General features: G+C 35.8%; 1 protein-coding gene across 1 annotated transcript; it reads left to right on the forward strand.

Annotated features, from left to right (window-relative positions):
• Positions 1 to 5939: 5939 nt before the first annotated feature.
• Positions 5940 to 6413, forward strand: LOC149205175 (uncharacterized). The gene has a single exon (XM_089397333.1). It carries the CDS (start codon positions 5940 to 5942, stop codon positions 6411 to 6413), a length of 474 nt encoding a protein of 157 aa, XP_089253459.1.
• Positions 6414 to 16740: the final 10327 nt, after the last annotated feature.

Raw genomic sequence — 16740 nt, forward strand, 5'->3', positions numbered from 1 at the left:
GACCATACTAATCACCTACGAGAGATCTCTCTTCACTGTCGACACTACAATATTCATTTGAATCCACATAAGTGTGTCTTTTGCATCGAATCTATTCATCTCTTAGGGTTTTTTGTATCCAAGGAAGGCATCTAGATTGATCCCCTTAAGGTGGAGGCCATCATGGATTTCCCCCCTCCATATTTTTTACATCAGTTGCAAAGTTTACAAGGGAAAGCAAATTTCCTTCGTCGTTTTGTCCCGAATTACATTGAATTTGCCAAGGGATTTACTCGCTTTTTAAAGAAAGGGATCCAATTCATTTGGGATGAAGTTACTTAAAAATCCTTTGATGCATTGAAGAATGCCCTCATTAGTGCTCCTTTATTGCATCCCCAAATTATATCCATGATTATTTCTTGTACTTGGCTGCCACCGATAGTACTATTGCTATGGTACTTTTTCAGGACGATGATGATGGAGACGAACACATGATTTATTAGTTAAGTCAAAATATTTTTGACATTGAAACTTGATATACCCATTCGAGAAACTGGATTTAGCAGTTGTTCACGTTGTTCAACGCTTTTGGCACTATATTCTCTTATGAAAAAACACCGTGATTTTTCCCCATGACATACATTCTGACTTGTTATTTGCTGGGGGGGAAAGTATTCTAAATGGATTATTATCTGACAAGAATTCTATTTGGAATTTGTTAAACCTAAATCGAAGAAATCACGGGTTTTCTGTTAGGTCCCTATACTAGTGTAACCCCTTATTGTTATTAGTGCAACCCCCTTATTGTATTATTGTACCCATATAGTCCCCATGTTGTTATTATTATGCCCCATAGAAGCCCACTATTGTTATTGTTGTGCCCCTACAATAATATTATTATGTAGGCTTTGATTGTATTGGGACCCCTTAGACTCCTATATAGAGAAAGGAGGTCTTGTCATTTGTATCATCTACGAATTGTTCATTTCTGTAATGTAAAAGAGGTTTCCCCCTCAAAGAAGCTGATTTTGAAGTCATTGATCTAATTTTTCTATCTTTTTGTGAGCTGGTTTCATAACATTTGGTATCAGAGGTTTGGATTCTAGGTTTTCGCTACTCTAAATAGGTCATCATGGAATTTTTGCAATAACTTGTTTTAGACGAAGTTTTAGAAGCTAAAATTAAAACCCATTTGCGACTAAATATTGATGAACCTCGGGTCCAAATTTCAGATCTTGGCTTGTTATATTTTCAGAGATATGATCCAAGGAAGTTAGGGTTTTTGAAGGCTCTCGAATTACATCCCAAACATGTGACCTTGGGAAAATCGTCATAAATTTCTCTCTGAGCATCAGATTAAATTTTTGTAAGACGTTACAAAAATAATACTAACTTTAGTTTTCTTTATATCGTTTTCAGGTCCAAAGGTCGAAACAGTGACACATGGCACTTCGTACAAGTTTGCTCTACTGAAATAATATATAATCAGGTCGTCATGGGAGATTGGGCATAACTCTTTCTTGAAGAATCCAATTTTGATCAGACTGGTGGCGTAGGGAAGAGGACACATAGGGATACCACAGGTCGCAACTTTAGACCTTGGAGATCCTTATTTTTAGATATACAATAGATTCACGATCGAGCTCCTAAAAGAAAGAAAAATAGTGACTCGAATCAAGAAAATATGAACACCTAGTAAGAAAAATTGGAGGGATGATTTGAAGAATGTGATCGAAGATATGATCAATAAGATAAATGGTATAGAAGAAAAATTGAATGGAAACATGAAATATTTGGAGAAAGACATGGAAGGTTTGAAGGAAGGTGGGACAAAGTTACTACAAGAAAGGCTTCATAATGCCGAAAAGGTAGTAGAGGAAACTTATGATGAGAATAAAAGAAATGTTAATCATGATTTCATAGACTCTAACATTGGATTAAAGGCCCACCATATTACAAATATAGATATGAGGAAATTTTATGGCAAGGATCCGGTAACTTGGATACTACATATGGGGCAATATTTTGATCTACATGATGTGCAACCGCCACAAAAGGTACGTATTGCATCTTTATATTTAGAACCGAATCACTTGGTATACTATAGAGGAATTTCTTCTCGTAAACCACTTGTCACCTGGTCAATTTTCATGGAGGAAATGATAGCACATTATGAGGATACAAAGAGAAACACCTTCTTTAGCCAATTGATAAATCTCAAATAAAAGGGTTCAATGGTAGAGCACATTGAGGACTTCCAAAAATTGAATAGAAGGGTAAATGATATTCCAGAGAAGCATAGGATTGAAGCCTCCATAAGGACTTTAAATGATAACATCTAGCATGAGGTTCACCTTTGGGAACCTGATTCATTGGAGAAGGCTTACAGGTTGGCAAGAAAAATTGAAAGCTAAATTATGCAAAAAGGAAGCCTACCACTCATAACTATAAATATGGAAGTGTTGTTGTCCTAGCCTTTCACCACCTACAAGGTTGACACCACAAAAATTTGAAGAAAAAAAAGCAAAAGGGATTTGTTACAATTGTGATAGAAAATACACTAAAGGCCATAAATATGCTTAGAAGAAATCAATTTACTTAGATGGGGAAGAGGAGCAAGAAAAGGAACAAGAAACATCAAAAGAATAGGATATACACCAAGAACCAATCCTAGAGAAAGAAGAAATGAATCTGACCATATCTTGTAATGAATTGACATGAATTACCACTCCCCAAACTCTCAATATAGAAGGGCATATCAAGAAGAAAAAGGTAATAGTGTTGATTGATTTTGGTAGTACCCATAATTTTATTCATTGTAAGATAGCCAATGAACTGAATTTCTTCCTATATCCAACACCATAGTGTCATGTAATGGTTGCAAATGGTGGACCGATAAATTGCTCTAGAAAATTCCATAATATCAAGCTATCCATGGGAGAATATGTCTTGAATAGTCCAATGATTTACATTCCAATGGGTGGTGCAAATGTTGTACTAGGCGTCTAATGGCTACAATGTTTGGGTACGATAACTTTTAATTTTCAAGAAATTTTCTTGAATTTTTTTGGGAAGGAAAGGAAGTTGAATTAAGGGGTATCGCATGGAAACTGGTAAATATAATCAACTCTAACATCATGACAAAGCTTCTAAACAAAGAACAACGAGGCGTCATTGCACAATTATGTTCACTAGAGGTTCCCACATCGAAATCATCTATTTCTCCATATCTCCAAAGCATTTTGGACAATCATTCCAAGGTATTTGAGACTCCCAAAGGCATCCCACCTATTTGTGATCATTTTCATTCTATTCATTTGATTCCAGGAAGTTTTCCCCCAAGCATCAGGCCTTACGGATATCCATATGCCCAAAAGAGTGAAATTGAACATATGGTTGCAAAAATGCTAGAGATTGGTATAACTCAACCTAGTCAAAGTTCTTTCTCTGCTCTAGTGGTATTGGTACACAAGAAGGATGGATCATGGCACATGTATCCAGAATATAGGGGGGCTCAAAAAGCTTACTATTAAAGATAAATTTCCCATTGTCGTCATTGATGAATTATTGGATTAATTACATGGAGCAATTTAATTCACCAAGTTGGATCTTCATTCAAGATATCATCAAATCCGAATGAAGACTGAAGAAATTCCAAAAACGACATTTAGAACTCATGAGGGTTATTATGATTTTTTGTTCATTCCTTTTGGCCTTACCAATGCACCTTCTACATTTCAATGTTTGATGAATTCCATTTTCAAACACTTCCTTACAAAATTTGTGTTAGTATTTTTTGATGATATACTAATCTACAACAAGTCTTGGAAGGATCATGTTCAACATGTTGACAGGATGCTCAAACTATTGGATGAGAAACAATTATATGCAAAAAGCTCCAAATGTTTCTTTGGAGTTCAAGAGGTGGAATATTTGGGTATTCAGTTAGCTCATAAATCATCTTATCATCCTCAATTTGACGGGAAAACTGAGATAGTGAACAAATGTTTGGAAGGATATATTCATTTCTTTGTATATGATAAATAGACACAATGGGGCAAGTGGTTTCCTCTAGCTGAATGGTAGTATAACACTTCATTCCATACTAGAGCAAAAATGACCCCATTTATGGCACTTTATGGATATCATCCATCGTCCATCATATCATCTTTAAAATAAAATTTAAGGTTCAAGAAGTGGAAGATCACATCAAACATCAACAATAAGTTCTCAAACTCTTAAAGGATAACCTCACTTTGGTGCTTAATAGAATGAAACAACAGGAAAATCAACATCGTAGCAAAACAAGTTTTGATGTAGGTGACTGGGTATTTCTACGACTACAACCATACAAACAAATGTCCCTCAAGCAAGCTAAGAAGGATAATAAATTATCACCATAGTATTGTGGTCTGTACAAGGTGTTACAAAATATTGGTACTATGGCATACAAATTGGAGCTTCTTGCATCCTCCCGAGTGCACCCAGTTTTCCATGTTTCAAGCTTAAAGAAGGTTATAGGTGAGAAGATCCCAGTTCAACAATATTTCCAAAACTTGATGAGGAATGAAAAATCATATTGGAACTTGAAGCAGTCACAAAAAAAAGAAATCGACAACTATGAAACCGATCAATTTCAGAGTATCTCATCAAGTGGAAGAACTTACCCGCTGAATATTCCACATGGGAGGATGAAAATTTTATACAGAAGCATCTGGAACTACTCAAGCGTTGAGGACAACACTTTTTGAAGGAGAGGGACATGTAAGGTCCCTATACTACTAGTGTAACACCTTATTGTTATTAGTGCAACCCCCTTATTGTATTATTATGCCCATATAGTCCCCATGTTGTTATTATTATTCCCCATAGAAGCCCACTATTTTTATTGTTGTGCCCCTACAATATTATTGTTATGTAGGCTTTGATTGTATTGGGACCCCTTAGAATCCTATATATAGAAAGGAGATCTTATCATTTGTATCATCCAATAATTGTTCGTTTGTATAATGTAAAGGAGGTTGCCCCCTCGAAGAGGTTGATTGTCAAGATCTATCTTTTCTATCTTTTTGTGAGATAGTTTCATAACATTTCTGCCAAGTTAATTTGCGACCTTCCTTTTGTAACCGTGTCTACTGCATTCGACAAGTTGATTCTTAATGAAACTCACTTCCTCATCAGTAATGTTGATCCATGGTAGGGAGATATTATTACCTATCTCCATACTCAAAAATTTCGATCGGAGTTATCCAACTTTGAATGTCGATGCATCCGACATCATTCCTAACCTTATTGAATTATTAGAGATACATTGTATCATGTTGGTGTTGATTCAATCCTTCATTGATGTTTAACGCTTGAAGAAGATGAGAGAGTCATAAATGAATGTCACTCTAGGGCCTATGGCAGTCACATATCGGGATATGCTACGACTCAAAAAATCCTTCGCATGGGTTATTTCTGGCTTCGATCTTCAAAGATTGCATTTTAGCAGTCCAAAAATGTCATGCCTGCCATATTTATAACCGTAAATACTACACCCCACCGACACCCTTGCACCCAGTTATTACCGTCAGACCCTTTTCCAAATGAGTTATTAATTTCATGACATGTAACCCTCGCTCGACTGGGGGGCATGGTTTTATATCATCATCGTCGTCGACTATTTCACTAAATAGGCCAAGGTGATGCCCACATATGATTCCGAAGGAAAAACTATGAATCAATTCCTTTTTAATCACGTCATTGCTCGTTTTGGTGTCCCTCAAGCCATCATCACTAACTATGGCTCTCATTTTCAAAATTATAATATGACAGAGATTACTGGTCAATTGGGCCTGCATCACGATAAATCAACTCCTTATTATCCACAAGCCAATGACCAAGTTGAGGCAGCCAACAAAGTCTTGGTTATAATGCTTCAACGTACTATTGGGATGCATAAATGAAATTGGCACCTTATGCTATTTTCAACTCTGTGGGCATACCGAACTGCAACTAAGACAACAACTAGATTCACATCCTTTCAGTTGGTGTATGGTCTAGAGGCAACCCTTCCAATTGAATGCGATATTCCGTCATTAAAAATAGCTATCAAATTACTCCCTCGCACTTCACAGGAGGAGGAACAATTACTTTACCTCAAAAGGCTTGATGAAACCCACTGTATTGCTGTGTTAGTAATTGAAGCTCAAAACAAACGAGTTAAAGCACAATACGATAAATCTGTTACTCCTCGTGTTTTTGCTAAAGGTGACTTGGTCTTGTTATATGATCAAGCCAATGATCAATTGGGAGATGGTAAATTCGAACAAATGTGGCATGGTGCTTACATTGTTAAATGGGTTTTAGAGAAAGGTGCCTATGAGTTCGTTGACTATGAAGGAAATCAATTGGGCTTTAACTCAAGAATTATTATGTGTGATTTTGTGTAAAGAATTTGTACATTAGTGTTTTATTCATTAGTGTGTAGTTTGGTTTTGGTGTGTTTTTTTGGTTTTGCAAACATGTTTTCCTCTTCTTACCATGTGTTCTACTTGGCTTGTATATGTCATCGAACCTTTATGTCAGTTTTGCTATCGGAGCTTGTCATAGTACATAGAATTTATCTTTTGTCGCATGGGAAATCTATGACCCTAATGGTGAGATAGTGAATTTACAAGGCATATGTTTAGTTCGTACTACTAATAAAATTTCTGAATATAGTGCGGCTATTGAGATTTTGCCAGAATCCATTACTACTGGAATTAAAGAGTTAGTCATTAATCTTGATTCACAGCTCATTGTACTACAACTTAACATACAATATTCAGTTAGAAACCCTCATATTTTGAGAATGTATTTGTGAGTTCGTATTTTAGAATTAGACATTTATTATATCACTTATCAACATATTCCAAGACGTTTGAACACACTAACAAATACATTGGCTAATTATGCATTAGATAAACATCTGTGACATATGTAAAACAAAAACCATCACATAGTGAACATAACAAGAAAACATGTGTATATATATATATATATGGCGAGAGAGAGAGAGAGTTTGCAAAACTTTTATTACATCAAAATTGCAAAAACTTTGTTTTGAGACACATGGTTACTCAAGCATACATAAGTGCAGAAAATAAATACTAGAGATGGCTATCCACCAACATGGTGCTCATGGTAGCATGACATAACTCTAATGAATTGGTTCAGTAACTAGCATAGTCTATAGGGAACCCCTACAGTATGCCTATGATATCACAGTGGCACCTCATCAATCGATGCATATTCTGGAATTCCCCTTGTCAGGACTTCCAAATTGTATTCCACCTCAATGATTAGGTCTTCTCCCTCCTCATAAGGAGCATCCTCTATCTATCCTACCACTCACCTGGCTATAAAATAAACCCATTAAGGTATCTCCGGTCCAACATCTACAAAAATCACAAGTGTCAAATCTCAGTACACATATTAAAAAAAAAAAATCATCCAAAACTTCAAAAACTGGTTTTCACCTGCGCCAATCCACTGTGCGCTTGGTGGAAGTGGAAAGTCAGGATCTCCTCAGAAATCCATGCCATTGTATGCCCAATCATCTACCATGATTATTTGATCTCGTATCCAACCAAAAAATGTTGGTTGAAATGACATCTGCTGACCACCTCCCTGTCGAGGCATCAGCTCACCCCACTTCATCAACCGTGGATCTCTGAGCATTGGTGCATCCACTTCTATCCACTGATATCGAAATACTGGTATTCGTTCCAAGAAGAACATCACTAAGATGGATCCATAGCCAAAATGTTTTAGCTATCTTGAATTGTACTTCATAAGTTGGCTGTTCATATTGACCAACAATCCCTCACACCAATTGAAAACCATGGGACTTAGACAATCAATGGTGTATTGGAAATGAGACTTTTTTTCTTCATGCAAATCCTGATCCCTAGCTATTCGGGACATAGTATGAAGGATTGTTCGTAGCGGGAGATTAATGATGGTCTTTATATCTATCTTCCCACTCTGACTTTTTCGAGTGCCTAGAAAATGTCTCTCAATCAACATATTTGTGCTATCCCCTCCAGTGTGAGAACTAGACAATTGAATCTGTTGTCCCTTTCTGGACAAACCAATAATGAAATAAATTTTTGCGACATCTATTTTGAGTTTTTGGTCCCCAATCATGAACAGTTGGTGATCCACATCCCACCAACCAATCAAATGTTGTAGTAACTCTACCTGGCTCCTAATCTCAGGAATCTAGAATAATTTCAGTAACCCACAGTCTTGAAGGGCTGCAATGCAATTTGGGTCTTGGGTTTCTTGATGGTCTTCAACTTCGTGTCCTCTTTCTTTCCATTTAATCACCATTTTTGGTTGATTAATCTATGGAACATCCATAAAACACATTTCATGATTTTCTATGGAAACAAATCTATAAACAAATCATTAAACATGGAGGATTTTTCAAAAAATTCACAACTCTGCTCCAGCACATTTGTCTGTATATTTTTTCGCGCTTCCAACGCACTGCCATAGTTGGATACAAGGTGAGCAGCATGAGTCTAATTTGTAAAACCTGTTTTGATCTCCCTCAACATAAATTTTGGCTAAGACCTCCTTACAACCTAATATATGGATGAAGATGCATGAAAATTTAACCAAATTGAAGAGAAGGGGCAGATCTCTTACTTGCAATGAACAGATCAAAGAATGGTCAGGATTGATCATACTCTTCGCCTAAAGATCAAGGTAAAATAGGGTAAAAATGCTCTATGATTTGAAAAATGGTAAAATGGTAAGAATGATTTACTTTTTTGAGCTTTTATAAGTTTTTAAATGACTTTTTTACCAAATTAGGGCATATTTCACTTATATTTTATTATTTTTCCTCGAAATGGGTCATGTGTGTTTCATTTGTGCAGCGACAGGTCATGAAACATGGCAATAGTGATTATTTATGACTGATTCAATGAGTTTTTTTTTGGACTCGTAAAAAATAAATGAAAAAGCGACCCCCTTGAGTCATCTTTAAGCTCTTTTCTAACTCTTGAAATGTGAAAAGATCGTTGCATACTTGTTGTTTTGAACTCATTAAAGTAAATGAAATGTTGCCTACTCAGTATAAGTTTAACCCTTTTCCGGACTAAGATAGACTATTGTACGAAAAAGGAATACCTTAGTTTTGGGCTAAGAGGTTCTCTTGGATATTTTTTTCTACAATTTCAAATTCAAGGGATGATTTATGAAAAGGGACCTTTGGAGTTTTCTTTTTTGCCTCTTTTTCAAACTCTCTAAACATGAAAAAGATGTCGAATTTCACCTCCGTTAGACTCGTAAAAATTAAACGACGTAGGACTTGTCATCATGACGAGATCGAGTTTTTCCTTCCTAGGACTCGTTAAACTTACTATGATGGATTTATTTTAAGGATGAAATTATATGGTGAGCATATGCTATCCCCTCCAAGCTTGTTATTAAAAAAATAATGGGGTACTCACTAGAAATAATGGGGGAAAAGTGAAAGTGAACATCTCTTTTATTTTGTGTAAAGGAAGCATGTCACTCTTGAACATGACACTTATTTGTTGCTCGTTTCGGGTTTGGGTTATCCTCACTTCATCACTTGTCTTCCTAGGTTTGGGAAATCCATTTTTCCTCTCATCTAATTATGCTACTTTTTCATCATGACCTTTGATCCCATGTTGAGTTAAATGTTGCCAAACTCTGGACTCATGTCACCAATATGTTCAAGAGAAGTCATATCTACAGTTTTTTACCGCGTAAACACTGTTTGACTTTCTGCCAGAGTCCTAAATCAAACTTACCTACTCTACTATATCCTTTTTTTGTGTTGATGATGTGGGATACATTATGGCCCTCCTTCGATGGATCACTTCCTGTCGACTTCAGCTCATTATCTAGGAAGATGATCTAGAAATTCCCTTCCAGTACCTTGGAGCTTGCATGCCTCAATGGCAAGTTCTTTGCATTCAATGACAAGTTTACATCATTGGCCTTCGATCGAATGATTCTATGGGTGTTCAACTTCAGCTTCATTATTCACACTCGTGGATTGTGCTGATTGTACCTTGAGAGCCATTGTCATTATTGGTGGTTTCTCTCGTGTCCGTTAACAATTTACATCATTGACTAGTAATCAGGTGGTTTTCTATCATGTTCAACTTCGACACATCTATTTGCATGCTAGAATTCAAAATTTGATCGGGTTGGGATAGAGCTCAAGGCCTTGGGTTCCATCTGATAAAATCTAGTTTGCGTGGAGTTGTGAGTTATTCATGATTATACATATGATTATATGGAAAACTGTGACCATACCATGGATCCATATATATGATCCTTTCTATTCGGATGCTTATGTCCATACCGTGGATCCATGCACATGATCCCTTCTATTCTAATGGTTATGCCCATGACGTGGATTCATGTATTATTAGATTCCTATTCAAGTATCATTAGGCATGTTTATATCAAAGATGTCAGATATGTATATGTATATGCTTGATTTGAAGGTCTCCTGATGGTCTTTTTTTGGTCCTTGCCTTAACTGGAAAAGCATTTCACCCATCACTCCCTATTATTCCTTCATGCTTTGGGGGGCATCTGTTACATAGTATTTTGTCACGCCTCTTGTTCACTTCCTGTTCCACATCCTGAAGTGCCAAAATTTTGACTACTGTGAAGTGTACTCATCATGAAATAAATACTGAAACATCCCTGAGTCAATTTTGGAGAAGGTTGACTGAAACCCTAAATTTCAGGACCAACCCTCTTTGTTCCACTACTTGCCTATGCTAATGTCAGGCTACAGTTCGTCGACCTAGTGCTACCAACACAGGTTTTGATATGAAATCTCGCGTTGAACCTCTTCTGGCAGGTTTTCTCAAAAATAAAGGAGAATCTTCATATGCTAGAAACTTCGAGAAACAACAAGATGGATGTTGTTGGGTAGAGATATGGTTGAGATCTCCCATTTGGAGCTCTTGATCCTACCTTTAAGGGATTTCCCCTTGAGATGTTGACCGTCCTCTCTTTTTTGTGGATCCCTAACTCTCTCTCCCTTCCTATAAATCAAATCCCTTCCATCCCCAAATAGTTGGTCATTGATTGCTTGCATTCCTATGCTGAGATTATGCCTAAATGTTGCCCATCTAACTTGGAGAAGGAGTTCTTGAAGAGTCTTGTCTTAGACTTGGACATCCACCAAAAGGAGGTCTCCAACATCAAGGCTACAATTGTATGCTTCCTTTTTTTATTCATTAATATATATAGATGTTGAATTTCCATAAATGTATAAATATTTATGCATTTAGCTTGATACTCCTTTATCTATTAATTAGTTAATTTTTATATATACTATGTATCATCTTGTATCCTGTATTGTCCTTTGATCTCTTTTGCAGGTACTCATATGTAAGGAACAAGTAAGGAGCGAGTCTGGAAGTTAAGGGATCAAAGTCATCATCAAAGGATTGAGCGGTTAGAATCAGAGCAAGGTAGGTTTCTCTCTCTCTCTCCCTATTTTTAAACATAATCTAGGAAAGTTTGCATTAGTTTGTTAAATTTTTTGCTAGACCCACTCATTGGGCTAAAGAGATCGCCTATGTCCACAGAGGGGATTTATCTTCACAATAGGTTTCTTCATAATCAATTCCTTACTTCTATGAGAAGCCTCTTGCTACAAACATTTATTTGCATTTGTCAATGCTACCATTAGCAACATGCTTTATCTTTTAAATCCACTTTGAAGTGACTATAGATTTGTCACTTGGCCTAGGGACAAATTTCCAGACATCGTTCTTCATGGTTGAATGGTATTCTTCTTGCATATCATTCCTCCACTCTTAATGTTTAGCTACATCTTCATAGGAGGAAGGTTACACTTCAATGAGCCTTTTCATGTATGAAACATAGCCTGAATAACTTTTCAATGTTTTACTTTCCCTTGAGGTACCCGATGTTGTATGTCCTTTTGCTTCTTGAAGATTAGTTTACAACCAAATCGGCCTCTTTTGATTTTCTGAGATAATAACTTGTTGTATAGGTTTAAAAGGACCTTCAACCTTCTCTTGATCTTTACCATCATTGTCCCTAGAGATACCTCAAAGACAATTATCTCTTCTTCATTAGAGTAAACTAAAACATCTTTTGATTTCTTGTAGACGATGCTCTCATCAAAGATGACATCCCTTCTTACTTCAATTTAACAATCCTCCTTAATATAGATTATATATGCCTTCCATGAAGCACTATACCCAACAAATATTTCCTTTATAATGGTAGCATCCAACTTCTTTATCTTGTCCTTAGGTATATGAATATACAGAGGACACCCAAATATCTAAAGATGATTAACACTTGGCTTCTTTCCTATAAATTCTTCTTTCAAAGCTATATTTTTTATAATCCTATGATGAATTCAATTATGGAAGTAAATAAATGTCATACATTCCTCTCCCCATTGAAATTAAGGGATATCTTGATCATGTAGCATAGCCCTAACACATTCTTCAATAGTTCGATTCTTTTCTGCCACACCATTTTGTTTAGGATTATAAGGAACAATGAGCTCCCTCTTAATCCATGCTTCCTTGTAGAAAGCTATTAATTCCTTGAAGGTGTATTCTCCACCATTGTCAGACCTCAGAGTTTTTATATTTCTCTCGGTTAGATTTTCGACTTCATTCTTGAACCCCTAAAACCCTTGGAATAACTCATCCATATTCTTGAGAAGGTATAACCAAGTCTTCCTTGAGTTATCATCAATGGAGGTTACTTAATACTAATTCCCACCAAGAGACTTAACTTCCATACGTCCACACACATCTAAGTGTATGAGATCCAAAATTTCCTTAGATCTGGTATCACTACTTGCAAATGGTTTCTTTACATTCTTGCATAGATCACATCCCTTATAGGTCCCTTCATGTTCTTCCTTTACTTCAGGGATTCCATTCACCATTTGACTTAGAGATGGAAAAACCTTATAATGAAGGTGTCTATACCTTCTATGCCATAGTTCAGAAGGGCTCACATCCAAGTGGAGTAGGGCCTAGGCTAAAGGTGTATAGAGTATATACAATATCCCCTCATGAATCCCAATTACCTTAGCATCATCAATCCTTGAGCCCTTACCCCATACCAAAAACTTTCCATTAATAAAAATAACTCTATCACCTTTATCCTCTAGACAAAAAATAGAAAGTAAGTTTTTTCTTCAATCCTAGAACATATAAGATGTTGTTGAGGTGAATGCTTACACCTGACTCAAGCTCCAATGATGTAGATTAAATCCCTTTCACTAGATAGCTCTTGTTGTCTCCAAGTGCAATTGAGTGAGATGAATTTCCTTTTGATAAGCTTTGAATTTGATTGCACTGTCCCATCATATGTCCAAAGACACCACTATAAATAACCCATACATTCTCATTCTTGAAAGTGTCGGTTAAAGCAGAGAACAAGCTTCCTTCTATTACTTCCTTTGAAAACTTGGAGATGGTCTTCAATAAACAATTATTGATAGAAGTAGCGATATTTTCAAGAACCTTGAAACCCTTATTTATAACCCTTGTCATAGTACCAACTTGATTGTGATATTCAGTCTCCTTCTTGAACCTTAGCTCTGGTACCATGGTGGAAAAAAAAGAGACTTATGTATTTAGATGTTATTCCTTATTCTTGATAATTACTTGTAATATCTGTTGGCATTTTATTACTCTATTAGATCTTTTTTCATCAATAAATTACCAAAATATAGAAGATCACAACAAGAAAAAGTACACAAGATATAGGCTCCAAGCTAGGGAAAAACCCATACAAGGGGAAAAACTAGAAAATGATTCTCTTCTTCTTTGGAATATACTTACAAAAGAGACTTTCAATACCCAAATACCAAATCCAAAAAACCCTCCAAGCCCCAAATCAACACCTAGCAAGATCTCTTCCATGGAATGTTTAAAACTTAGATACTACAACTCTGCTACTACAACTTCAACCCCTACAACAGAATTTTGGCCCCTGCAATTTCAGCCTCCTACAACTACTTCAAAATTTTGGCCTCCTACAACTGACAAGTTCACAAATCCTAAAGAGAAAAGAAAAGAGATTCTTTGACAAACTTTGACTTATGTTCCTCTTCTTAATCCTCTGAGATTCTCTTCTTCACCTTCGCTATTATAGATCAAAATTTCTTGAGATGAGTGTCCAAATGAGTTGAGATTCATTCCTTATTATAGCCTTTCTTGAGGGTCGAAATCCCACCTTTTAGGCCAACTTGATCTGCTCCTTAGGCCGACTTGGTCTTGGGCTTATCCATGGCTTTTTCTCAAAAAAATAAATATTTTTCTTCATTACAATGAGTCCAAATGGGACTATGACACATGACCAATATTATTATTTATTCTACAAAGACCTAGAAATACCTAGAAGACCTAAAAGCATGAAGAACATGCTTTTAACTCAAACTTGAGTATGAAACCCATACTCCAAAAAAATATATAATTTATTTTTCTTTCTTTTCCTTTCTTTATAAATAATATACAATGTCATGATTACAATTACATCATAATGAAGTCTGAACCTAGTTACAATTTTCAACACCTCTACCTAAAATCTAGCAGGAATCCAGAGCATGTGGTGCCTCCACCGAAACGTTCACTTATGAGAATCCAAAGTCCACAGTGCCTCCACCCGCAATCTAGAAATAATCCAAAGAACATAGTGCCTCCACCCAAAAAGCAATGACTAGAATCTAGAGCCTAGTGTCTCCACCTGATTACACTATATGAATCTAGATCTCGTAGTGCCTCCAATTGCAATCTGGAAGGAATCCAAAGAAAACTATGCCTCCACATGATAGCCTTCACAGGAATACATAGTCCACCTTCAATTTATCTACTTGTGAAAATCAATAGGAGTCATACAGTAAACAATATATCCACCTACTGTGCAGGAATCCAGAGTCCACTACCACCCTACCTTCTCAACATCATAGCTTCTCCTTTATACAATGTCTCCTAGCTACCTCCCAAACCTGTGCATACACTGTCTTCTTTAGTGATTCCTCCCACTAATGATGTACAACTCTCTTCACTGCAATGCATTTACCATGTCTTCACCTTCTCGTCTTTGTGAATAACGCTTGCATTACTGAATGATAGAATGTTCAAATGTCTCTCCTCAGGACAATGTCTCCTCTCTTATCTGAATTTCATCCCTAACTTTCCCTTGCATGTTGGCCAACATCCATCGTCCCATGTAACTAACTTATCCTTTCTTTCTCAGGTTCCCAAACACCATAGTAAATTCTTGTACAATGAAACATGGATGTGGGTGAGGATTAATTGTAGAAATTAAATCTTGGCTACCTCCCCAAGCCATTCCCAAGCAGCTCTTCCTCCTAGCCCTAAATTCATGTCCTCTCTCTCAGTCAAAACATTTTCATATTATCACGATTAATTACAGTTACACATGAAAGTATGTACATGAGGGGGAAACCAAAAAGGGTTGTGACATCTTAGGAAAAATATTTAGAGAGAAGACAAGTTTAGAATACGTTTTACACTTTTCTTAGTTTTGTAATGGAGACTGTAACTATGATGTTTGTCATGCATAAATCCTTCTATTATGAGGAATTAAGGGAACATCAATATGTTTTTGACTCATACTTGTTTCAAATGTAAGGCATTTTGTGATATGTAGTGTTTAAGATATACAATATTTAGGAGATATTTAATGCATCTTTACAATAATGCCTAGATTATGAATACTCTATTTTTAAGACATCCCTATGACTGTAGTGCATGATTTCACAACCTAAAGGTTTTGCAATTCCTATAAACTTCAATTTTATACAATCAACCATCATTTACAAATTAGAATAGACTCTTTCATTTCTTCTGAAGCAAAAGAAAGCAACAATGATTATGCAAGTTTCAAGTTCATAAGTAACCATCGTATAATAGTATTACTCAATAATATTCATTTCATTCAAAAATTTCATAGCATAAATTAGGGTAAAAAATGCTTTAAAATACTAGCTATGTCAAAATACTCAATAATAATAAAAGACTTTGCATTCATAAAAGGTCTATTATGCAAAATTAGGCAAGATATGCCTAGAAAAACACTAGAAATGCACAACATGTTTGTAAATAGTAAGACAAGGTTGTATTATTCTCTAGATTTGATTTTTGTAAGTTGTTGGAGGTTTAGTTGATCATATTATGCATGTTCATTTTTTTATTTTTCATTTGCAATTTTAAAAAGGGTTGATGTGTAAAATAGGCAAAGTTTGTCTTGTTATTTGGAAGGTCAAAACTATACTGACCAAATTAAAATGCATGCCCAAGCTTCCTTTAAGCTCCAAAAATTGTATGCATTTTAATTTGGTTAGTATAGTTTTGACCTTCAAAATAACAAGACACACTTTCCATATGTGGTAAATTTACATATCTCATTTAAAGTGCAATTCAAGAATAGAAGAGGTTGCTTTCATTCACCAAAATTTAGGATTTCATGTAAATTTAAAGGCAAAACTGACTTAGATTAAAATGCATGCCTTGGTCTCAACTTTGACTCAAATTGAGTGGATCAAATTTCAAAAGGTATAATTTGTGATTTTACACCTACATATAACCTTAGATTGACACTTTTAGGCAAAATACTACTTTTTGTGCATAAATGCTAGAAATTACCTTGTAAAACCAAAGGGCACACCAAACTACACTAAAATGCATACACATGTCTCAAAAC

This window comes from Pinus tabuliformis, chromosome 1_2, assembly GCF_031772625.1.
Source record: "Pinus tabuliformis cultivar Carrire ecotype Pingquan chromosome 1_2, CPIR1, whole genome shotgun sequence".
In the NCBI taxonomy this organism is placed as follows: Eukaryota; Viridiplantae; Streptophyta; class Pinopsida; order Pinales; family Pinaceae; genus Pinus; species Pinus tabuliformis.

Bases quoted from the DNA above. Each gene is read 5' to 3' on its own strand.
- LOC149205175 (XM_089397333.1), top strand. From the start codon at position 5,940: ATGCTATTTTCAACTCTGTGGGCATACCGAACTGCAACTAAGACAACA.